The following is a 26317-nucleotide window of genomic DNA, read 5'->3' on the forward strand; positions in this document are numbered from 1 at the left end:
TGTTTCTTATGCTGTCTTCAAAGGAGGTTTGGCTGTCCGGGGCGCACACTGGAAGGAGACAGAGGCATATTATAATATGGAAAATCCAAGTCTCATCTGAACCTTAGGGGCGGCTTAGGGAGCCCACAAAGCCTGCAATTGACAGGTTGCCTGTGACTTTTCACATTCTCTATGGACCTGTCCTGAATGGGATGTGGGAATGTGAAGGATGCTGCTTTCTGGGCAGGTTGGTTGGCTGTGCATCATCTTAGCCAGAGAACGGAGAAGGGGATTTCTTTGGGAGAATGGGGACACTTTCTCCCCCAACTGTTTGAAGCTGGCCCTGTGTGTTCCATCAGGCGCTGGGGAATTTTGCTGATTGACTGATTGGTCCAAGTCTGGATCAGGGTTTGGGTTTGGGCTCCTTTCTAAGGGAAGGGAATATGGTTCCAGAGCCTTGCCTCTGACCTGCCAGCAGTTTTCCCCTGGGAGAATGAATTCCATTTTGTAACCGTGAGCTCTGGCTAAGAGGAAAGTACAGACTGGCAGGATACCGAGGCTTCTGTTTGTACCTGGGGGCCCATTTACACTGTCGGCACTACCGCAGCAAAACTATGGCACTGTATAGGGGTTTTCCATCTAGAGTTAGTCCACCTGCCTGAGCAGCGGTAGCTAGGTTGACAGACGCATTCTTCGGTTGACTTAGCTGCATCTATGCAGGGTTTAGGTTGTCACTTCGGGGGGTGAATTTTACATAGTTATGTCAATCTAAATTTTAACTGTAGACCAGGCCTCAGTCTGGGTTACAGGAGTGGAGGAGACTTAGGCTTTTGACCCTATCACCCTAAATAAATCCTGCTGGGTGTCTCACTCTTCTATGTGTGTAACAATTCAGCATCATAATAAGAGCAAATAGGCTCGTGTCAGCGTTGAATAACAACTTGATTTGCTGTGTTTGTGCACATGTTCTGTATGTTGGGAACAGGCGCAGACAATAGCCTGAGGTAGCTGTACATATATTTACATAGACTTTTTTTTCCCCCCCAACAGCCCTATTACCGTATTTAAATGCAAGTATGTCTTTTTTAATTGATGTTTTAAAGTAGCTTAGAGTCACTCTAGCTTAGCTGTTCTTTGTTCAGTTTTTCCCTGGTTACATGTAGCTGGGATGATAGTACTAGAGTTAGTGGGCTTGTAGTTTGCTGATTTATCTGGAACTCTCTCTCTCTCTCTGTCTCTCTCTCTCGTTTGTTCTGCTCTCTTCTGCTGTCCCAATTGCTTCTTTAAAGTCTCAGTTGTTCTTCTGTGGTCTGTTCAGTGTGGCACAGAAGCTGTGTTTCCCCGACAAGTTTGCCCTGTCTTGGGTCATCAAAACTAATATGAGCAGCTGGAGTTCTGCAAAGACCAGGAATCCGTCAGAGCCTCTTGCTGTCCTTTGCAGCAAGGGCATCTGGTGTTTTTGTTGATCACCTTTTTCCCCGTCTTTGCTTACTTTAAAAAGAAAAAAAAAAAATCCAGTGTCTCTGGCAGATTTTTTAAAATTAATTAAATTAGGAACCAAAATGTGGCAGCTCATTTTTCTGCAGTTTCACAGTCCCCCTGCGTCAGGGTATGGTACCTGAAATTCCTTGATATGCTGCTGTTTTGCTTTAGAAACCTTTTTTTTTTTTTAATGCATTTGAGTGAAAAATTTTTTCCTTTATCCCAGCAAACCTGTGATCTTGAAACAAGGACCCTCCTGTAATTTTGATTACTCTCTTGTCTATAAATCAGCACATTGCTTTCCTCTTGCAAATAAGCAAAGAATAAAATCAACGTATCCTTCTTGTTGTGCAAAACTGATCTGAGCCCTAACAGTTTGAAAGCAAGAAGATATAAACCACATCCTACAAGCTGTCTCTGTGAATTAATTCACTCCACTATCTTGCCTTTAAAACTCGCAGTGGCTCAGAAGACCTATGCACAGGATAAAAAGGCATCATCAGAGCATGCAGCCATTGAAATTCATTGCAGAGGATTTAGGGCAGGATTTTCAAAAGAAGGCCACAGGTGCTTCCATTTTGCAGGCCCAAATAGGCACACCATAAAGGGACCTGATTTTCAGAGGCTCAGCTCTGTCAGTAAATCAGGCTCTTTTAAGGTTCCTCACGTCAGACCCCCAAATCACCAACCCCTTTTGAAAACAGGACCATAATTCACCATAGTTGCCCCCAAAAGTACTATAGTATTTTGCCCTCCCCCCCTTTTCTTTTTGTTTGGTTACACCTGCTGTTCATTGGATTTTTCCCTTTACCCTTCTCCTTCTTTCCATGGCTAGGTTTTCCGGCAGCGGCCTATGGACCAGTAGCAGCAGCAGCGGTGGCAGCAGCAAGAGGATCAGGTAGGGGGGCCGGTGGAAGAGGCGGCTACATGGCATACCCTCAGAATGCAGGGGAAGGTAAAAGCTCTGTCGGTATTCTATGTGGCTGCAGCTGTCCATCATTACTCTGATTTTCCTCACACTTATCCTGGGGACCTGAAAAAAACTCACACTACAAGTGGAGGCCATGAGGCCTGGAGCACCTTACAGGAGGTTTACATAAGAACTGTCAAACCCAGGGTGGGGGCGGCGGCGTTGGTATTGTTCATTTATTTATTTTAAATTAAAGCTCCTAAAGGACAAAAAAAAAAGTTTTCATTTCTCATGTGAAGTTTGCACTGGGTTAACAATGCAGCATTTGCTCTCTGCAGTGAATGCTCCAGTGGCTGCGAGATCAAACCACACCACCCAGATTTGTGGCTTGAACGATTGCCCCCAGTAAGACATCATGGCAAGTTGTACTATGGATTTTTTTTTTAAAAATACCTTTCTTGGCCTCACCTCCCAACAAAATAGTATTCTTTCCCCTGGAACTAGCTGGTTACCAGGATGGTAATTTACTAGAGCAGAGCTTCCTGTTAATCTGGAGACAAAAGCATCACATCTGCTACAGTATATTAGAAGAGATCCTAAAATGTTCATATGTGCACTCAAGATCCGCTTTCCTTTGAACTCTAATTGGGGTGGTACAGCTGTAAATGCTGCCTGAAGTACAGGCAATCAATAAACGTTACCTGGAGCCAAGTCAAAGTGGCCCTGCTGAAAGCACATGTATTGTATTGTTGGTTTCCAAAGTATGTTTTTTAATTTGCCTGCCATTTAAAGCTTAGTTTTTGTTTCTCAGACTACTGCTCTTGTTACTTACTGCAAACTGCGGCCTAAGCTTCACGAGAAATGTTAAAGCTTTTCTCTCTGTCCCTCCAAATGCTTATTTTTCCCCCCTTAAGGGAAATAAATAAATTGTTACCAATTACAGTTATTACCCTAGAATTTCAATGTAGGGAAACATGTGAATTAGCGCTTTGCTTAAGTAATTAAATGTTCAGTACAGTCATGAGTGGGCTGTTAACTTACCAGCACACCCTGTTCTGTGTCTGCATACTATGCTGTGTCTTGATTGTACAGTGGTGACTCAAAACAATAAACCCTGAGCAAGAACAAAGGGTAGAGCGATGCCTTCTCAGTAGATTTACCTGCTCTCACATGTACATTCAACATTTATGTATCATCCCGTGCATTCATCTTACCATTTGTTCTTGCTAATGATGAAGGGACATCTAGGGAGGGAGGGAGTTTTGAAAAAACGTTTTTGCTACCTGGCATTCAACTCCCCAACCGCTTCAGTGTGGTTTTGCTCAACATTGTACACATAAGACACGCAGCAAATAATGTTTCCAGCTTACTCACGATTTGATCCTAGAGTAGAGGTTTTCAGTGACCTGTATGGAACTTCTACGCTGGCTAGCTAGGCTCTTAAAAAAAAAAAAAAAAAGGCTATTGAGCACTAACACCCAAATATGCATTGAGTGAGACCCTAATTCTGTGGAGTCCAAAGTAAGATGTCAGGAGAACTCCGTTCCATGCAAACTGGCACTGCTTGCGGGGCTACAAAGGATCATCTGTACCAGTTTTATTTTGTGGCATGTGGAGAAAGCCTAAGGGGTGACTTGCCAGACAGCTGTGGGAATATTTTTCCTTCTCTTTCTTTCTCCCTCCCCCCTTTCTTTAAAGAGAAGAAACATTGATTTCACGTATTAATTGAGGAAAATTGACTTAATTGTCACTGTCTCTTCCTCGTGTTTTGCCCTTTAGGTTTTAAGTACTAACAGACCTGGTGAGTTGCCCCTTAGCAAGGCGCAGAGGGTTTGGCTAGATTAACGTTGCTTCCATTATTATTATTTTTTTAATCAGAGTGCTTTTGGTTCCCCTTTACAATTGAACTGAGCATCAATCAATTCTGTGCCTGTAATCATTTTGGGTTTTTTAGTGTGGTTTTTTTTATTATTATTATTATTATTATTTTTATTTGAAAGTGCAATACGAAACTAAATCTAACCCTAAATTAACACCACCCTTCCTGGCAAGTTTAAAGAGCAGTATGGAGTTTGGAAATGCCTTTCAAGTCTCAAAATTGTATGCGTGCCCCAAAACAAACAAACAAAAACAAAACTCACCAACCTCACCCGTAATCTCAAGGAGGAAGAAAGAGATTGTCAAACTTCTTAAACTAGAGGCTGTTTACATTTGTAGTGAAATGTGTTCTATGGAACGATGGTGTTTTATTTGCAGTCATTTCCATCTAAAGAGAGTTGTTGAACAGGGCATCTTGGGCTTGTCACTTTCATACAGCAATGGTAGTGAATTGTATTCAGGAGCAATGGAGTATGATAAATCTCATCTTACAGTGTATGGGCCCGATTCATTACAAGAAAAATGTTTTTGCAATTGTGCACAATCCCCTCGTATGCTTTTATGATTAATGCAGAATGCAGAAAATGCAGAATGCAGCATGACTGGCACTCATTGGCTTCCTTTTGTTGTCAGTCTGGGTAAAGTCACCAGAGAACGAATGGGCAACAGAAACACCCCCCCCACACACACACTCTATTCCACAGCACCTTACTGGGGCGGTTCCATTTGTGCTGCTACGCTATACCTTCTCTGTGAATAAATCAGAGCTCCACTTTCCACTTGTGCCAATTCATTTGAAAATTCAGGCCCTGATCCTGCAAACACTTAAGCACGTGCTTAACTTTATTCCCATGAGTAGTTTCATTCATTTCAAGGGGGCTCTTTACAGTAGTAAAGCTAAGCAAATGCATAAATGTTTGCGGGATCAGAGCTTAAGTGCACTCCCAAAACTTTCGTGTTCACTTCAATGCATTTTTTATATAGCTGCCTTTTTGGACATGAATCTTGGAACATTTCTAGTGCCAGATTTTTGCGAAGATCTCCGCACCGACAGCTCCCATTCAGACACCTAAACAAAGTGGCAAGATTTTCAGAAGTGTTTGGCGCTCAGCAGCTCCCAGATTCCCAGTAAAAGCCTGGCCACTTTATTTAGGGAGTTGAGCTCTTTCAAAAATATGGACCATAAGAAAACTAAGATCTGTTCAGCACCCAAAATGCATGCACACTTCCAGGCAAGACTTTGTCTAATGCATTTCTAAAGCCCCATCACCGTGTTGTCTGGGCATCAATGACCGCTGTGTAACCTAAGATGCTGTTCTTACGTGTACTGTGGAAAATTTGCATGTTTGCTTAATAATCATCAAAAGAATATGCCTAGATTATTTCAGCCTGGGGTGCAGTTAACTTGCATGTCAGCTGTCTTAATGTCATGAACCTTTTGGTCAGTAATCATTTTTGTGATTCTGCACATTGTGGGCTTCTGTTTCCTTCTCTCCCTCTTTCTTTCTTCCTTTTGTTTTGTTTTGTTATATTTCTGCTTGTGGGAATACAATCACCAATTACTATTATTAGATGGAATAAGGTCTGGTACCAATTGCAACAGTAACTCCTGTGATCAGTAGAAAGGGACATTTCCCTGTCCTCGTGTTCAGTGTCATTCTCACTTGCTAAACTCTTCTCCCAGACTGGGAGGTTTATGCTTTGGTGCTTCCCTTTATAAATCACGCACCAAACCAACACGTCCATGTAGACGCAATGGGTGACATTTTTCTAAACTGACTTAGATTTAGCCATACAGTTCCCATTCACTTCCGTGGGAGCTGTGTGGCTAAATCCTCTAGTTGGCTTTGATAAACTCATCCCTCCTTGTATTTTTTTTTAATGAATTGGGACCTGGGCCATGTAAAATTAGCAAGCTTGAAAGTCTGAATGCTGCAAACTCCTCCTAGACAATTTCACTATCAGTGTCACGTTTCTTTTAATTTCACCTGGCATATTTTGAACATAATCATTTTTGTCTTGTAAGTGCTGTTTAAAAAAAGGAAAACAGAGAGGGGGAAACATTTTTATCTTACACTTGGGAGGGTAGGAATTAATTTGGAAGAAAAAAAAAATAAACAAATTAAATTCGGCAGAAAGTTGTTGGGTTCCCCCCCGCCCCATAGTCTTAGTGTGCTCCCCAGCTTGTTAGCGTTAACTATTCCTCCCTGATGAGTGGAGAATAAAATAATAATGCGACAAGCCTGATTCTTCACTGCTTGACACCTTGGGCAGTCATTCAAAGGGGGGGCACAAACATTAGCAAATCAGAAGGGCAACATTTTACCCCCACTCTGCCCAGTATAAATGATGACGAGGTATAAAGCAGGGAAGGCTCAGGACTCTCTTGTGGTTTGGAGCTAAGGGTATATACCTCTTTCCCTCCCTCCCCCTGCCCTTAACACCTTGCCAGTTTCCAACTGCAAATGCTGCCTTTGATCCCTGAGCCCCCAACAACCCCTTACTGTACTTTATACTTGCCAGCTATAACAAATCTAGTAACGTGAGCTACTGACCTTGATGGTGAGTGTGAGCAGTTATGTTTTTGTTGTTTTCTCTCTTGCTTGGTTGGGGCTGCTGTGAGAGAGGGTGTCTCTGAGGCATTCTTTCCGGCCTCTCTTACACTCGGACGTGCACACCTCCTCTCAAACACTCTTCTGAGCGCGCTCAGCGGGAAGGTTTGTCCACACCTATTAATCCTCTCTCAGTGTCCAGCTTCTTGTTAGTAGCAGCTGGTTGCATGTTTTTTGCTTGTTCAGATGAAACGGTTCAAGAAACAACTCATATCAACTCTTGAGAAATGTCTCTTTTTTTTTGTACACTTTTTCTTTTTATGTTTTTATTAATTTCCCCTACTTAAAAAAACAAAACACCTGTCGTACCGTAAAACATTTCACATCTCCCCTTGCCTGTTCTTAGAGTGTATGTATCTGTGGGACTGAACTAAATGCATGCACTGTAGTAGTCGTACTGGTAGCAGTAGATGTAGTTGTAGAACATGCATTGTTGAGTTGATATTATAGGTATCATCAACTTGAAATAGTGTGTCAGTCAAAAGCATAGCATTGGTTTGATTGGAAGAGTAGGGCTATCAAGAAACCAGTGTACTCCTAAAGGCTTGGATCCATAGTACTGTATTTGTTAAACCCCATTATCTGAATTTATAAATTGAACATGGCTGTAGCTAACCTACATCCTTTCCTACCACAAGAACTCACACATACGCTTATGTTGATAGTAAATTTACCTTATTTTTCAAATTAAAAATCCTGGGAATTAGATCTTTGAATATAAATACAGTATGTTCTGTTATTTTAATTTGTATTAGAAAATTAAGATTTTGTTTTAAATCATTTGTAATCATGATTTCCTCATTAATCCCTCAACTGTCTGCATTAGCCCATAGAATCATTCTTTGGAGGTCTTAAACCATTTGTACAAAATGCAAACCACCCCATAGGATAGCTAAATAATATAATGTATGTAAAACAGCTTCCTACCAGACTCTCCTGAGACACAAGGGAATTGTTTTTAGGTCATAAACCTCAAATCTTGTTATGCAACAGACTCTGTGCTAGTCATGGTTTGTATTCATTGCCATGTCGCTGGGCTTAAGGGAACATTTTTAAATTAAGATTTAACATTTCATAAATACCAGCATTAGGAGTAAAAGACAAGTTCATCATCTTTGCCATTGAGCCAACAAATGTCTTTGCTTTTTGCACCCAGTTTTATGCACTTAACTTTTTAAATTATTTTCAAAATGAAGCAGCAGTGACTAGATTTAACAGCTGGTAATTCAAGTCCTGAATTACTTTTTTTTTTTCGTTTTAGTTTGTTTGTCAGAAAATATCCTGCTGGGAGTAGAAAAGTTCCCCTACAGTGCTCCGACTCCCCCCACCTCCCTCCAGTAGAGTTAGGAGCTCTTCCTGTGGCCTAAATGTTAGTTTTGAGCACATTCATAGTCTGCGGAGTATGTTCAGTGTAGTCTCCAGGACACTTATCTCAGCAAATGTTATTGAAAGTATCTTGAATGTGCTTTCAAGATGCAATTAAGAATTTGTATGTGCTCCTTACCTCTGATAGAGCAAAAAAATAAATTAGCCAAAGAACTTCTTGGTTGTAGTTGACACAATCACAATCCTATAGACATCTAGACTGTCTGCTGGATGCATGGTGCACAAGATTTCCCTTATTGCTAGTGAAGAGTTGCAACATTTATGCATCAAAGGGAGAGAGGGAAATAATTTACCCCTTAGATTTCAATCTGTTGCAGAGATGCAGGGACCCACTGTTTAATGTGAAAGACATGATGAAATGAGGAATGTATCTAAAAGTTAGCTGAGCGGCAAATTGCAGAGGGTGTAGAAATCCATGTCTTACACTTAAATAAGGGGCACTAAAAATATTTAGTCTTGTCATTAAGCACTGATTGTGTTAGCAAATTATAGTAATAAAATAGTGGGACAACAGTTGGTCTGTGTGTGTGGAATGAGGGAAATCTAGATCAACACGTTGAAATGTCATAAGGACCAACAGCTGAACAATCTAACGATGAACCAACTTGGAATTGATACTGCCGATTTAGGGTATTTTCCTTTGGAGTGACAGCTCACATGGAACTGCACTCCTTTTTTTATTTTACTATATAAAAGTACATAAAATTTAATCCAAGCCATGCAATCTGAAAAACCGGAACCTAACAAGCAGCCCCACCTGGGAAAAGGAAGCAGGATGAAATTTCTCACTCCACTGGAACATCCAATAATTACTTGACAGAGGCTGGCAACTGGAACTCTGCAGAGTTGATACATCTAAAAATTAGCAGCTGCATAAGATTTTTATCCTTTGCTCATTTTTATAATATTAAGGCTGCATCTGAAAATGTTGTTCTGAGAAGAAGGCATGAAATTGAAGAACCTGCACCATTTTGTACCTACATAACGTGTGTACTTGCTGTAAAAATCCTCCATTCCCAGTAGGTTAAATGATCTATCTTGTGGATTAAACAGTTGAATGCAAACAAAAGGAAAATGTCTCCTGTTATAGGAATAGGAGTAAAAGAAACCAAACTCTGCACTGAATAAGCACATGTCTGAAGGGTAAATACTCCATTTTCTTCTAGGCGTGTGCAACACGTCTGTAGAGATGAGGTCATTATGCATTTCCTTGAGAGGGGTTTTTTTGGCCTTGTTAGTGACAACTCTCTTCTCCTCGCTATTTTATGTGCTCTGCAATTACTTCCCTGAAGGACGCGGGGTTGTTTTGTTTTGTTTTAAAAAGGGAATTAAAGCCGAATCATTTCTATTACGGGTCTAAAGTCATGTGTTGATCCAAGATAATTTCAAAGCCATTATAGAAAACATACGCCTGGAAGTGCCTTCCAGTGCTCAAACCCCACAAAATACTGTTTATCTTATTTTATTGTTGGAAACATTTTATTTATCCTTGAGGGACTGAACCTCTTACGCAGCCATATAAAAATTTCAGTAAATTTAAAATAATCTGCTGCTGCTGCCAGGCACTGACCTTGGCTCTAGTCATTTTACTGGGCTCCTGCCTGAAGTCTATTGTGGTTAAAATACATCAGCTTTAATCAATAACTTTGTAATAGAAAATCCCGTGCACTTGATACATCATCTCCAGTGCAATTAGTGACCAGCTCTGAAGTACAGACTTAAGTACAGCATGAGTTAATCTTTAATGAATGTAGTAGCTAACTTTTCATGGGCTTTTCAATCAGTGGAATTATTTTCAATGGGAAAACACTTGTCCACAGAGATCGTTCTGGCTGCCGGGGTGCCTCTCGACACACGCCAAGTGGTGGCTCCACATAAGCTTGAACTGTATTGTGATCCAAACAGGCTAATCACGTAGTCAGGAAAACGTTTCCGTTTCAGAGCACTGAAAGTTTTACGCTTGACAAGTAGATTTTACTCTATTCTAGCAAAGTGCTGGAACAGCCAGTTAATGTCATTCGATTTGATTTTTTTTTTTTAGGGACAAAGCTCCTGGTTGTTGGAATGCAGCTTTATTTTACATAATGTAACAAACCCTTACATGAGTTATCAGCAAGGTTTGAAACCAAGACCTTCAGCAGTCAGGCCCTAGTTCAGGAAAGTGTTTAAGCACGTGCCTGAATTTAAGCATGTGAATAGTCCAGTTGATTTCAATGGAACTACTCACATGTTTAAAGTTAAGCACATGCTTAAGAATCTTGCCGAATCATGACCCAACAGGGCAGTACAAATTGAGCTTGATATCTTCTATGTGAAGTAGCTGCTAAAGGTGCAAACCACACACATTTTACAAGCTTTTACACTAGTATTTTCAAATAATTTGACCCCAAAACGCAGTAGAAAGTTAAATACAGTGAGTACAGAGACAATCTTTTTCTCCCCCCACTTTCTGTTTGAGATACAGGCAAGTAAAAAGAATACAGAGGTCTTTTCACTACAGCAAACTTTTGTATCCGTCTGCCTTGGCATTAACTCAAAGGGATAATTGGTTAGTAAAAGCCAGAGAAAGTAGAATTGAACTTTAGATATATGGACCTACACTAGTGGGGAAAAAAAAGTCAGACAGCAAGTTCATTTGAGGAGTGTTGTCTGGTAATTGCAGCAAAGGATCAGAACCAATGGCTGTATTCCTCTGAATCAATGTGTGACTATGCGCAAGTCACTTCAGCGTTCTGTACCTCAGTTTCCCCCTCTGTATGATGGACAGAATATTACCTATCAGGGTGGGGTGAGATACAATTGGCGTAGCCAAAGCACCTTGTGGGAAAGTGCCACATGTGCGCAAAGGATTATTGTTATGCCCTCACTTCCCCCAGCTGGTTTCAGTTTTTCTTTAGAAACCTCTTTAGGTCTCCATTGACTCTCCCCTAAGGGCTGTGTCTCAAGTGTCATGGCAAACAACGATTGCCTTAAAGGGGACCTAATGATGGCTCCTATGTGGTCACCGCTAATGGTTTGCCCTTATGCTACAGAGATTCCCAGTGCCTTCAATGGGTGCTGGATAAGGCCGTAGGTAGGAGATTCATTTCCTCTAATGTCAATGGCAGCATTCACGTGGAACAGTTCAGAAACTTCTAAGCATTATAAGGCTAGAAAAACTCCTCCTGGTGTCCTAGAATAACATCAGAGTGCTCTTTCTTCTTTAGACATCATTGTTCAGAGTACATAACCCCCCCCCCCACACACACACACACATCTAAGTCCTCTCACTGTCTTTTTTGCTCATAGAAAACTGCAACTACAACCTATGGGACCAAGGGCAAAATACTATATGGGCAACTCGCCTGGAAAACGTGCAGCATCTAAGGGCAAAATCCGATTCCTACTCAATTTAGTGCAGAGCTGTTTGATCGCATGGTGCTGGTTTCTCCTTACTTCCCGTTGCAGAACAGCATTAAAGGGGGAAGCCTAGAGTACTTTCCTAATACCATGTTACTTTGCCCACATGCAGGCGTGACTAGAATGGGAGGGTTTCCAAGAGACGGTTTCTCTGTTAAAATGTGGTCTGCACTGTGACGGAGTTTCAGAACCTCTGGCTTAATTGAATGGACTGGTCTCTTTTAGGAATGACTTTGGGAATGACTTTCTTTTGCTTACCTGTCAGTGCAGTTGCGTCACCCATCATTGCTTAATATCATATACATGTTTGGCTAGTTAATTCTAATCCGTTTAATACCCATGTCTTGTGTAAACTCCTGGTAGAAGAAGAAGGCTGGGTTTTAAAAAAAATTCCTTTCCCTTTTCTGTACAGTCCGGGATGTTTCCATATAGTGATCCATAGGTAGGTGCGTGTATGAAGGAGATGCTTTAGGAGCAAAATGTGAATTAAAATATGCAGTAAAATGAAGTCCCAGTTTTGTTTTAATTTGGCTCTTCCACTGCCTGTTATTGTACAAAAGGCTTCAATTTAAAATTAACAGAAATGATAGCCGGTTAATGTGTTACAGTGGGAGGCCGAAGTTTCTGTTGCCATGGCGATGGAGTTCGGCTCATTTGTTTTGTAGATGAGTAATTACTACGCAATTAGAGTAGGCTAAAAATAAAGGGGCCCTTTGTTTCCAGTTACTCATTAATATTAATAAAAGGTCTGTCCAGGCTGTGATAAACAATTAATGCAAATGTGGTTGCCCATGGTATAAGTAGCGACAGATTTCTTATCGTCCAATAAGAGGTGATCATGCTAGAGAGGTTTGCTCTTTCCTCACTTTAAATAGCAAAATTATTAGTAAAGAATTTCATGTGGGAGCAAGATCGCAGGTAAATTTTTTCCCCCATTTGCCTCTTTGTAGGATGTCAGTAAAGGCTAAGACATGGACAGGCATTTGCCAATCCTGTTAGGACTTTCCCCTGAAAATATGAGATGGGTCAGATCCTGCAATGTGCTGAGCACGCTCAACACCCATTGAAATTGATGGGAACTCAGGATTCTCAGCACTTCACAGGATTCAACCTGAGGTCCTGGTTCTGCAAACATTTGCATGTGTCACTTGACATCGACAGGTAGCCCTATTGGGTTGAGTCAGTGGGGCGATCCACAGCCACCTTCCGAAAGCATTTGCAGGATCGGAGTCTAAATCAGCCACTTTAAAAGAGCATAAAGGATGGGGGAGCGTTGAGAGTTGATTTGGGGGCGCCAAGAAAGGAGTCTCGTCTGAGATTTGCAAAGGGTCTCAAAGGAAGTTACTTTCAAAGGGAGTTAGGTGCCTAACTCCCTTAGGCACATTTGAAAACACCATCTCTGAAGCCAAAGGGTTGAAATTAGAAAAGAGCCATTTACCTTATCTCATGATAAATGCATCGTTGCAGTACTATGTTAGAAGGAGAGGAAAACCTCATCATGTATTACAGTCATGTCAATATTAGGTGTCATGTCCCAGGACCCCCCTTGTCCTAGGTACTGTACAAACACAGAGCTGAACTCTGCCCCAAAGAGTTTACAACCTAAATAAACTAAAATCTAAGTAAATTTCTTTTGAAATGTAAAGGCATTACAGTTATCCAAAGCAGGGGGAGGGGGCAGTGGTGGCAGAGGGAGGAGAGTGGGGAAGGTGCAGTAGAAGTGAAAGAAAACAGTCCTGAGCATTTAGCGTAAAGTATCTAAAGTGTTACAATACATGCGATTTTAAAGTAACTTTAAATTCCCGTACTATTAGATGGGCACCTGTTTGTAAAATGACTGAAAAATCAGAATTTGATTTGCATATATAATCGGTGTATAAATTATTATTATTTGGCTGCCTTGGTTTAACTGATAAAACATGAGAGTGTGTGCTATGGAGCTGTTCTGGTGCAGTATATGGACAGTAATGAAATGATCTGGTGGTGCTGCTGCAAGCCGTGTGCCCGATTGAACTCTCACGTGCACATGTGCCCAGCATCTTTGGCAAGTGAAGTCCTGTGTTTAAGATGTGGCTTTCTAGTCTGCTTTGGAGGCTTTGAGTCAGCTATCAAACTGATGGAGCCCGGGCCTAATCCCTTCCGTTACTTGTGCTGCTCCTTGGAAGTGCCACAGTAAAGACAAAATGTGGTCTGGGCTGCTGTTTCCCGGAGTCCCTCCCTGCTCAGATGTGGCATCACTTCAGAAGAGTGGAGGGGACGGTGTGGCAACTTCGGGTGGGAGGAGGGTGTTTCCACAAATCAAACGTGCATCATACAGTCTGATCAACCAACCAGCCACCTACTAAATCGTGGTGGTTGTAGGTAGGGTAGGCTCTTTTGAGCAGCTCTCAGCACTGCTAGCAGTAGTGTACAGGACACTGGCATCTTTATCACTTGGTCGCCCTCCTCTGCTCAGAGCAGATATAGATGACACTGGGCCAGCAGCCACCTGTGGCCTGTCACTCCTATCAGTGGGAGATTCCCCCCACACACAAACACACCAAAAAAGACGTGTAAACAAGGCCTAAGTACTCTCAATCCTTGTTTATTTTGTTGGAACTCACCCAAGCTGCAGCTCTGTCCTCCATCCTGCCCCTTTGAAGTGTCACAGCAGAGCAGCGAGCATTCTGGGCTGTCTCCCTTTCCCTTGTAATGCAAAATGTCTGCCTAGCCAGGTTCGTATCCTCAGCTCCTTGTAAGCCTGCAGAACCGCTAACCAGTACGTGCATCCAAGCCACAGACGTCACTGGCCTCGTCGCTCGACAGTAGCCTAACCGAGTGACGTCATCCAGCCTGGAGATTAGATGAGGTGTCGGACTAGGGTGCAAGATGTTCCAACGGGAAAAATGGCATAAAAATGGCATCTGCATCCCTCCCAAACTGTTTAACTAATGGAGGAGAATGTAGCACAGCCTTTGTAAGGTTGACATTTGTTTGTTGTTAAGGATCTAATTAGAAACATGAGAGGGAGCTGAATGGCTGCTTGCTCGGCTAATTAGCGACATGCACGAAGACCACTTTGAACTTCAAGGACACAAAGCTATTAGCGCTTACATCAAAAATGGATTAAACTTCTGTGCTTTTATAATGATTAAAGATGAGCCGCTCGAGTGGAAATCCTTTTGTAAAGGCTGCGACAAGAGCTGGCTCCCTGATTGCAGTTTCTAGAAGTGAAGCTTTGCATGGCGTCTGTGTAGTACTCTGGCCCCATGTGAGAGTGACACCATTAACTTGCAATATGGAAAATGTGATTAGGCAATAAATATTGATCGCTCGCAAAAAATTACAGTTAAGCCGAGAAACGTATTTATTTCTCGTGGCACGTAATTACGGGACTCAGAAGAGACAGGCTTGAATAGATTGTATTTTGTGTCTTCTTGCAAATCAGTGCTCGTCAAGTATTTTTAATACTCCAACATCATTCTAGCAGGCCCATATCCAAGCTAGGGCTTGAAACAGGCTAACAACAGCGGTGCGCATCAGTAGTTGCTGCTGGTACAGTTACCGCATACAGAGAGACTTTTAGATCACCTCTTCTTGTTGCAACCATGGATTTACCCCCCTCTTACAGCCGTTTTACTGTGACGTCACTGACGGGTTGTGTGCCTGACTCTGATACACTGCATAGCCAAGACTATGCTATGTTATCTGCACTTCAGTTGGCTTGGCTTCAGCCCAGCGTAGGGAACGGGCAAAGTTCCATCTCCGCTACCCCAAAAGAAACGTGTTGGAAAAGAGTCGGGGGTGGTCATGTTGTAACTGGGTCCCTGCCTATAGTTGTAATTGTCGTGTAGATAGGCCCCGGTTAGTTTATATCTGGTTTTTGAACATGGTTTGGATAATTATTAGGTGTGGATTTGAGCAGTGCTAATGCTTATAACTGTGCCTGTCGTGTGCATAGGGTTTAGGAGCATACCAGTCCTCTGACGCTTTGTTCAGTTCTAGCTCTAACTGCTATGCCTAGTAATCTTTACCCCACGTGCCGCCATTTTGCTGTTATCCCTGCAATAAGCCCAGAAGCGACTATTAGATCATCTAGTCTAACCTCCTATATATCACAGACTATTCATTTTCACCCAGATACCCGTATATTAAGCCCAGAGACTTTAGTTCGACCAAAACATTTCAGTCCTTAGGAAACGTGCCCCAGGCAGGGACCAAAGTGTCTGGCAGCGGTCGGTCATTGACAGAAAGCGATATTCTGTGTGTGAAGGATTTAGAGCTTCTGGTGCCTGATCACAAAAGAGCATACTGTATCTAGCAGCATAGCTATATAAGGCTGTTGAGATGTAGCAAATGGATTTGGAAGAGGCTGGACTTGGTAGCACTGTGATGTTTGCTACTGCAGCAAGTCAGAGAAGCAGTATATTCTAATGGATCTGAATATGGGACTAAGAGCCAGGAGAGTCTGCAGACTGTTTCAGACTCTGCCACTGACTTGCCTGTGTGGCCTTGGCTAGACACGTGGGGTATCTAGCTCCTCTGAAAACCAGGCTCTCTCCCATGAGCGTAAATGGGAGTGCGGTGCACAGCACCTCTGTAAATCAGGTCATTGACCTCTCTTTACTCACCTGTAAAATGGGGATAATAATACACTAAGGTCATGGGGACTAATTAGTTAATGTTGGTACAGGGCTCTGAAGATGCTGAATGATAAGTAGTAGTATAATCAAATATTGTAGCTGCATTTTTAAAGGGTCTGGATAATGTTATGATCAGCAATAACCTCTGCAGTCATGCATGCTGAGTGATAATCACTCATGCTTCAGAACATCATTTGATTACCAGAGGGGTCTGGAAGGAGGTCTTTGCCCCACCCCAACTTAACCAGTATTGCCCAATCAGCCGGGTGTATGACGTTTTCCTTTCACTTTCCTCTGAAGCGTTCGCATATTGGCCACTGACACAGACAGCATACCAGATGTGAACGGTTGACCTACTCTGCTTCAGCAAATTCGGTTTCTGTATATTGCGATACCTGATGTGTTAGAGGAAGGCAAAAAGATCTCTGAATGCCAATGGCTGCTTATGGTCATCTCATGTCTTGACACATGAGATCTGCTTACCTATTATTTTAGCTTCTGTAACTACAATCTGTAACATTACCCAGCTCCTTTTAAAATCCAGCTACAGCACTTGTCTCTCAAACACTACCTAACTCTTTACACCTTGAAAGCACTATCTAAATATTAATGAATGGAAGCTACCTGTTGTGAAAGAGGCGTCGTCTCTCTCTCCCGACCTCTATAGCACTATAATGCTTGGCACTATTGGGGATATTAACCTACGTATGTAGATGTGAGTGTGTAAGCGCGCACACACGCTGTCTGAAGTGACTCATGGTTTTGGGTGCCCAGCTTGAGAGACCTTAAAGGAGCATGATTTTCAGAGAGCAAGTGCTCAGCACTTTCTGAAAATCAGGCTCTTTTATGGTCTGTCTAGTTGGGCAATTAAAAATGGAGGCCGTGTATGTATATCCCTCTATCCTAGCTGTCTATACAAGCACCTAAGAAAACCAGAGCGGGAGCGCAGATGAAAATGCTCATGGAAAGCCCCAATTCAAATGCCCTCAAAACTTTGGGAAAGTTTCCCTCTAGAACCCAGTTTTGTAGATTTGGCCTTGCCCTCAAAACATAAACTCATTCAATATGTTATGCTAAAAAACTGACAGTCAACCAGCAACATCTTCAAATGGTTGCCACTTGTCTCCAGGAATGTGATGTTTGAGTGTCGTGCCAGGAGTTTTCCCCCTCCATTTCGTTTATGCCCCTCTCCGCGTGTCTCAGAGCTCCTTGTTGAATGCCATCTCCCTGATGTGTATAACCCTGCGCCGCTCTGGTATCCACTTTCATCTGTATCGGTAGCGTTAAATGTTGTTATATCATTTACTCCTTCGAACAGGAAGATGTTTTTGCAGCATGTTTTATGAATTTTTCATAAAGATAAAAAGCGGCCTAATCTTGTGAGCTTTAAGTCTCAGTAGCGGGTAATGGCTTTGATTTAAAGCGTTTTGTCTTAATGATAGTTATATTGAAAATTTCCTGCTGCTTTCTAGCACGTGTAGTTATTATCATAAACACTGATGGTGGAAATGTCTGCCAAATTGTGCGTGGCTGTTTATGATAGGAGAGGGGAGAGAGTCATCCAGAAATTAGAGAGCTAGATCAACAAGTTGTCAGGGAGCATGGACATGCAGAAAGCAACCGCCAGGGTTAATAGGATAGAGCAAGAGTGGAGAGGAGCTTGGAAGAAAGAAAGTTGATTGGAAATGACAGGCGTTGGGTGAGAGAGAACCATTGGAAAATGCTTGGCATGAAATCAGAAGGAAATTTCAGCTGAGGAAGAACTATTTTATAAAAAGAGAGATGCGGGGAGGAAGTGGAGGAAGGAAGTAATTTCCCAGGCAGCTCACTCTGTTTAATTCTTATCCCAGCTGCCCACACCTTTTCATTCTCGGCATGAAAGCTGTTTGCTGCTTTTCCGCATACTCTCGCTTCGCTTTACTACTGGAGCCAGCCTTTAATTAGCCAACACGGCAGACCAAGGGCATGTCTATACTACAGTCAGGAGGCATTTCTGCAGCGTTCGTAGATGTACCCAAGCAAGTTTTCATCTAGCTTGATCTAATATGATCTAGTATGTACCCAGGGTTCTGGGCAGCCAGGGCTAGCCCCTGCAGCCTCCCATGCTGCCACGGCTTCATAGCTTTTGACACTCAAGCTGGCTTCGATCCAGCTCTCACATCTCTGGACTGCAGTGTAGGCATACCGGGATATCGAGGGGCCTCTTTTGCTCGGCAGTTGACAAGACAGTAGATGTTAAATTTAATGTAAAGTCTTTCTTTTCCTGTTATCTCCCCCCCCCCCCCCCCGTTCTCCTCTTCTCAGTTACTGTAACCACAAGCACAGGCCTGCTTTTGTTTTTAGTTTGAAACCAATTATAATTGTGGAAGAGCAGCAGGTTTGCAGGTGTTCGGAACATTTTCTTCTAGTGGCAGCTTGTGGTTGTAATGCAAAGAGTAAACAATCATTTCCTCTTGTTAATTTTTTTATTACTATTATTTTTAAAAAGTCTCAAATCTGCTCCGCTTGAAGGAAGGAACTTGTAGCCTGATTTGTAAAATTTATACAGGAGATGTTTACCCAGGAATATTTTGTTGTTTCTTTTCTATAAACTGAAGTCACTCTCTGCTCCTTGTGTGGTACTCTAGATAACAGTATACGCTTTCTGAATAGCACATCTATTAAAATGAGACTGGCGCTGAATGTTTATGGGCCAGATTCTGCTCTCAGCTGTACCAGGGTCAACTCCACTGACATTAACAATTATTCTGGGTTTACGCTGGTGTAGCTGAGAGCATAGACTTGTTCTGATTGTACGTCATTAGATAAAGTGTGTAGATATAAGTGCATTGTTCAGGATAGATGGATGCATGCTTTTGGGTGTGTGTGTTCATACACACATACACACGCACACACAGTATACAGATTCATATACACATATATTTCTAATGGGAGGGAGTGGAAGCTTACATGGATAAATTATAGCTAAGGTAGCTCCAGTTGGCTCACTTCTGCTGTCAACTATTCCTCTCTATATGCAATGTATTTCTTACTGTAATAACCGGGACACTATATTTCATTCTAATGTATTGTGGAAGAGGAAGTCCAGTAATTCATCTGGTGGTTTCTCTAAAACTAGAGGTTTTCTTGCCTCTGCATACACTGACTAGAATAAGTCGCCTTGATTTCCTCTAATCACATTTTGCACAATTCTTCTTCAAATTTCAGTTTTTACTTTTCAATGTCTCATATTTGTAACTGTATTAAAAAAGCAAAGCAAAGAAAAAAGCAATAGCACAGTATTTAACATTGAAAAGACTAATATAAGAAAGAATCCAGTATCCACAATGATAGAGTCACTGTATCTCCAGGGATCCCCGATTATGGTTTCTATTCTTCGCCCGGTGACCAACGGGCCCCGTTATCGTACGCGGACTATGGTTCCATGGGGCCTCGAGTGGCTCAGATGCTTCGTAGTGAGCACGCTGCTTCAGCGAGTAACTCCCCCCTCCACCACCTTCCCAGCCCGGATCAGTTTAAGAGCCCAGGTTTGTATAGCATTTCATTCATTTGGGGGAAACAAAAGATTATATACATCACCTATTTAATGGTGCACAAAAACAGGCCTGCATGTCAGTTCACGGTTGGCTATGGAACTTCACTTTAGCCCTTTATTTGATTCCACAATTTTTGACTGATTTTGCTTTAATCCTTAAGGTCAGGGATCCCTGCTCTTTGAGGACCTGATCCAAAACCCATTGGAGTCAATGGTAGCCTGATCCTACGGAGTGCTGGTATACAGGTTCTCATACTACATTGGTGAGGACCATATAAATCTCTGGATAGATATATAGTCTTTTCAGTGACTTCAGTGGGCTTTAGATCAGGCCCTTAGTTAATTTATCCTTCAGAATTGAAATGTAAGGGTTTAACTCAGTTTGGGTGACTTTTATTGCTTTTCATAAATTTTTAACTCTACTTTTTAATTAAGCGAGTTTCTCAACTGCGTGAGGAAAATATCTTTTTACCTAACGTTAAATGTAGCTCATATGTCCAGAGAAATAGCTATATCTATATAATGCCTGTTTTATACCTGTGTAAATATCTCACCTTGTTTGTTTCCTTTGAAATACTATGCACTTTAATGGTGCTTAAGAGTGTATTTTCTCATCAGGTGTAATTTATTTCCACAGTACCCAAAAGCCTTAAATGGATTGATCTTAATTCATGTATCATGCACATTTTCCATGTAGGACAATAATCTTATGGCTAAATCTTTTAGTTCTTCATGTGATGGTCCCTTCGTGGGTACGAATACACACCATGCGTCTGACTCTGGAATTTTTTTACAAGCAGTGTCCGCCTGTCCAATCGTGTGCCATAGCACTCCTCCTGCTCCGAACCGAGGATGAATCAAGGGTGGTGTGGGCCAGTGCCTCTCCAAAGAGACTTCCTAAGTGTCTCTTTGGCTGTATTACCTTTTGTTACCAGCTAGCTCGCATTCACCCCCTAGAGGGGGTGAGGGCACATTCCACCACAGGGCAAGCTGAGAGACGTATCCCTACTAGAGATGTGTAGGGCAGCTCCTTGGAGCTCTCTGCCATCCTTCATGAGACATTACGCTCTGGTCCAGACATCCACTGCGGATCCAGCTGTGGGGACAGCTGAACTACAGTCAGTTATCACTTCTATGTCCTCGCACCCACCTCCTGTTTGATTACTGCTTGCTAATATCCCATGTGTGGGATACACATAGGGACCATCACTTGAAGAAGACATGGAGGTTTCTTACCTGTAATTGAAGGTTCTTTGAGATGGGTGATCCCTATATGTATTCCACTACTTGCCCTCTTTCCCCTTTGCTGTGGATTGTTTGGATTGCAGTAAGAATGGAAACTGGAGAGGTCTTGGTCTCGTGAGTGGGCTAATGGACTATGCTTTTAAAAAGAATTCCCCACTCAGGCGCGAGTACATGTACCCACATGTGAAATTCAGATAGGGACCACACATCACAAAGAACCTCCAGTTACAAGTAAGTAACCTCCATTTCCCCCCTCTCCCACTTCTTTGTATGTATTGAATTTGGATGAGCTGAGTTGAGTCGGGTGGCATTTATTTGCCCGACTTGGTCATGCTTTAACTAATGCCCTTTCCCTTCCCTCCCAGAGAGGCATTCTGAATCCCCCTTCGAGCAATACACCATATGCTAAGGCAAATGTCATAATGAGTCATGACTTAGAAATTTCTCAACACTTTATCGAAAAAGAGTTTATCTTTCAGTGGTGACCTTTCTTGTCCAACGCTGGATTAATTTGTGAGCGGGCTCTGTGTTAACATGGCAGTTCATAGGACAAAGCACCAGATAAGCTGGCCTCAGCTTTCTCCCTGTCATTGCTCCCAGCAGAATATTTTGTAACATTATGAGTCTCCACCTTCTTAGTATGTCTTGAACTGCTAGGATTATTATGTGAGCTCCAGCTATCGGCTCCTTCATGTAAATCAGGTGTTGGGAGAACCACACTTTGAAAAGTATGTTACATGCACATTAAGAGTTGGTTAAAAAAGCTTCTTTAAAGGGGAACAAGGATGATTTAATGGTAAAATCCTATTCGTAAGAAAAACTGTCCTGAAGTTATTGGAGTTTTTAAAATTCTCCTACGCTGTTATTTCAGTAAAAAGACCAGTTACTATAGATATTCATGTAGGAATGTGGAAATCACTGAGGATACATCCGGAGGGAGTGTAATGAGGATGAACTTGTATTTCTGTAGCACCAAATGCACCCTAGGGAGCTTTGGAGATTTAGCTTCATGAATTGTACAATAAACTGTGCAGTTGTACAGTGCACAGAGATGAATCGCAGGAGGTGCGGCCACCTCTGGTGAGAAGTGGCCGCTGTTTAACAGTGCCTGGCAAGACTCCCCAGTAACTGAGTACAGGAAGTGAAGCATACTATATTCCAGCAGTTCTCAGCCAGGGGTCCACAAGCAGGTTTCAGGAGGTCCCCAAGCAGGGCTGGCGTTAGACTCACTGGGGCCCAGAGCAGAAAGCCGAAGCCCCACCACGCGGGGCTGAAGCCCAGGGCCCCAAGCCCTTGCCACCCGGGGCTGAAGCCTGAGCAACTTAGATTTGCAGGGCCCTGGGCAATTGCCCTGCTGCTACCCCTTAACGCCGGCCCTGGCTTTTATATGCAGAAAAACAGTTGTTGTGGAACAAGTGGGGCCTGGAGTTTTTATAGCATGGGGTGGGGCTCAGAAAGAAAAAGATTGATAACCTCTGCTGATTTAAACTGAAATGAGCATGTCCACACTGGGGTGTGAACCAGTTTATCCACATCAGCTTAAAATCACACCTGTAGCTAAACCAGTGCAACTCTGCATGCCAACAAGACCTAAGAACCTGGGGTCTTACAAACTAACATCACAACTTGGGAGTTGGATGCTTGCAAGTCCCATAATTTTTGTAGCTGTTTCTTTTAATGTGATTCTGGTGGGTCCTTTGTGTAACTTGGGGTTGACAGATCCAGATCTGTTCTGAGTACTAGCTTATGCCCAGACTGGATGCGATTGTGTAATATTGCTGTTTCCAAGAGTGAAATTTGAAACAGATGTTTACTGCTTTGTTGTTTCCCACTGGAGACTCATTTGAGAGCTGTACAGAGCTTAGCAGGCTGCCTTCAACAGAAAGTTAGTTCCACTCTTCAATAAAACTAGAGATTACATTTTCTCTTACCAATAGGTTCTTCCCATCCCCTTCTCAGTCATCAACCCCTACAATCTCAATTTAAAAGCAGCCCCCAAATAGTCATCAATCACTTTTTGTTCAAGCTTTTCCGTTTGTTTGTTTGTTTGTTTGTTTGTTTGTTTGTTTGTTTGTTTGTTTCAAAAATATTGTTTTACCTTTACCTCATAAAAGTTCATGACCACAAAACTGAACTGGCTTATTCTAGGGCTTCCTGGTACAATAGAGACCTACAGATTCTTTTTAATACCTAATCATATTTCAGCGACATCCAGCCCCTTCCTTATAATTGCACTGCGATAGAAAAAGTCAACAAATACAAATAATAAATACCAAAAGTCACAATTAAAAAGGAAAACTACGAGAGGAAGGATGGCTTTGTGATTAAGGCACTTGGTCTGAGACCCGGGATCAATTCCCAGCTCTGCCACAGACTCCCTATATGAATTTGGACAAGTCACTTAATCTTTCTATGCCTCGGTTTCCAATCTGTAAAATGGGGATAATAATTCCTATTGCCTATCCGATCGAGTTAGACTGTAATCTCTCCCTGTGTCTATAGAGTGCATAGCACAATGGACCCTGATTCTTGGTTGGAATCTCTGGGGGCTAGTGTAATGCAAATCATCATTAAAAATAGTGTCCCTATGCAGGTTGCCCAGCTCCTGACATGAGAACTCAGACGTTATCATCATTTTAATTTTTGCATCCTTTTTCCTTTCACATCACGGGGGCTTTGCCTCCTTTCTGCGGTGCTGTCATTGCTGGGTGTTACTCATTTGGCTTCAACTCATATTGGGACTTTGTTGGCTTGCTGTGGCTGCAAGAGGTCAAACCCAATATTCTTCTCAATCCCCACTATACATTCTCCATCCCTCTTAGCTCCTTCGTGATACTGATGCACTGACCCTCCTGCTCCACTGACAGAGAGGCATTGCTTTCCCTTTGCAGATAGTGTGTGGTGGTAGAATTGCCCAAGTCATCCTGACCTCTGTTTTGTAGTAGCTTTTATTGCTTCCTAAACTCCAGTCCACCCAAATGGCACTGCTGTGGCAAAGACTCCCACTCCAAGTTGCTCACTGCAGGACAGTGAGTACTGAAAGTGCTGAAGAGGGAGCATAGCCCGTTCGCACCCATCCTGTTGACCAACTAAGAAGCAGAGCTGACAGGTTTCTGGGGGAAGTCAGGAGAAGGGCAGCTGCTGTGTAGGACCTCATGGGTGGGTGTGTGGACTGGAGGAGGGAAAGGCAGGGGGAAAGGATAGTGTCAAATTAGTCTTTCCTTTTGCACTGGGCCTAGACTGAAAATAGCCACCTTCAGCATGCGCCTCTTAAAGACAGGAGGTAAAAAATATTTGTCCCGGCCCCCTATAGGCTGCACAGTGAATTGGTGCCTAATTCAGCCAACAGGCAAAACTTCAAGTACAGGTGAAAATTTACTAGTCACAGTGAATGATCAGAGCACAGCCAGTTGGTCTGTAATAAGACACACAACTAAGTCAAAACACATATTGAACAAAAAATTTATGCATCCCATTCTCTGCCACATCTGATGGATCCTGCCCGTTGATTACAATTGCTCTAGGCACTGGACCATCTGACCCTCAGGGTAAGATACCACTGGAAAGGAGTGGTTGGGTCTGAGGAAATCTAAAAGATCCTCAGTTTTATGCTGAGGACCCCTGGGTTGTGGGTGAGATAGAAATCACAGATGCATACGATCTTTCCCACATCTCTCTTGACACTACTCTGGTACAGTATCTGCTAGTAAAGACTGGGACCACAAATTCTGCATATGAGAAACTCGAAGGTTTGAGTTATTAGGCTGAAGTTCTTCTGCTGTGAAATGTTCTGTGCAGGATGGTTTCATGTGCAATTGGTTAGTAAATTGAACCCAAACCTTTTAAGGCATGTGGAAAATGTGGGGCCTGATCAACAAGACTTCACAAGTACAATAAAATCCCTAGCAGTGGAGGAAGTTAACTGTACCTGCCCATGTTTAATGCTGAATCATCAGACAGTGATTTTATGCTGAGCTAAGTAGAGACTTGCATCAGCTGGTTGGTGCCTTGGGTGGAAGGGGAGAATGGATAACACTTAATTCTTGATCTCCTTGGACTGACAGCCAAAAATGATATTGGAAAACAATAGTCCCCTACCTTTAGGTCAGCAAAACTCCCTGGGGAGAGATGGGGAGAGATTAGACTAGCTTCTAGAAATCTGTTTGGTGGCTTTTAGTTTTCTCTCTTCCTTTCAGGAAACCACTAAAGCAAGTGTTTTCTTGTCATCCACTTATGATTTTTGCAGTTGCAAATTGAATGATTTTACCCTGGATGCTGATGTGTCTTCATATATTATTGGTTGTGGTGTTATAGCCACTTATTGCTAAACGATTTGTGCTACTATTAGCAGCATATTGGCATCAGTCAGCAACTCCTGTAAGCGTGGGAAATCTTCCTTTGAGATCTTTTGAGTACCCATTTTATCTCCCATGCAATGTGGTAAATACCTAGGGGATACTCACATTCCATCCCCTCTTCTCCTTGCTCTGTACGTAGTAGAATCCTCCTCTAGTAAACTAGTGTTATTTTTAGTTATGTTTGCACAGAAAAACTTCATTCTCAATATCAGGGTTACATTTTGCACAGGGCAGTGCACTGAAATGGGGTTTTCATTCATGACTATAAAGAGAGCTGCTCTCTTGTGGAATTCACTACAAATGGCATGCCACTGTACGTTACGATGATTATTTTATTTTAACAAGGGGAATTTGTTTCCATCTAACTCACATTCCAGAGCTCCCTCAGTTTGATCCCAGGGAGAATAAATGAGTGTCCTTAGCTCTGTTCCACTTCCAGTTTACCACAATGGGTACCAAAAGACAATCTCAATAAAATCCATCAGTGTTAGGGGGCCATCTAAGGAGAAGTCTCTGCTTGAGGTGGCTTGCCATTTTTACTGTCCTAAAAGATCTGTCCCATATCCTCAGCTGTGTAAATCAATATTGCTCCACCGAAAGTAATGGAGCGTTTCTGATTTACACTAGCTGAGGATCTAGCCCATATTGCTGCTCCTGTTAGACTTGAGGTGGTATTTTATGAGGCTCATACAGTTGCTTCTTCAGTAATCACTGGATATACGCTGTAAACATCAGTATCCAGATCTGCCAGTCAGCCAGCTCCGCCTCCCCAATACTTCATCCTTTCAAATACATTTTAAGTAAGTAAAAATATTTGAAGCTTTGAAATGTGTTTCTCCCACTCCCCTCCACACACGCAGCACAGCATTAGTTGGATATGTGATTTCTTCTTGTGGGGGGTCTCTAATCTG

The 26317-nt window shown here is 42.4% G+C and overlaps 1 protein-coding gene across 1 annotated transcript in view; it reads left to right on the top strand.

The window, feature by feature from the left end:
- Positions 1–26317, top strand: part of MSI2 (musashi RNA binding protein 2) — a 382621-nt gene that overhangs the window by 344945 nt on the left and 11359 nt on the right. Inside the window, exons 13-14 of the mRNA XM_026656594.2 lie at positions 2297–2359; positions 19619–19795. Coding sequence (XP_026512379.1) covers positions 2297–2359; positions 19619–19795 — 240 coding nt within the window. The remainder of the gene's footprint in view (positions 1–2296; positions 2360–19618; positions 19796–26317) is intronic.

The sequence above is a fragment of the Terrapene carolina genome, unplaced genomic scaffold (assembly GCF_002925995.2).
Source record: "Terrapene carolina triunguis isolate 2854851 unplaced genomic scaffold, T_m_triunguis-2.0 Scaffold231, whole genome shotgun sequence".
NCBI lineage: Eukaryota > Metazoa > Chordata > Testudines > Emydidae > Terrapene > Terrapene triunguis.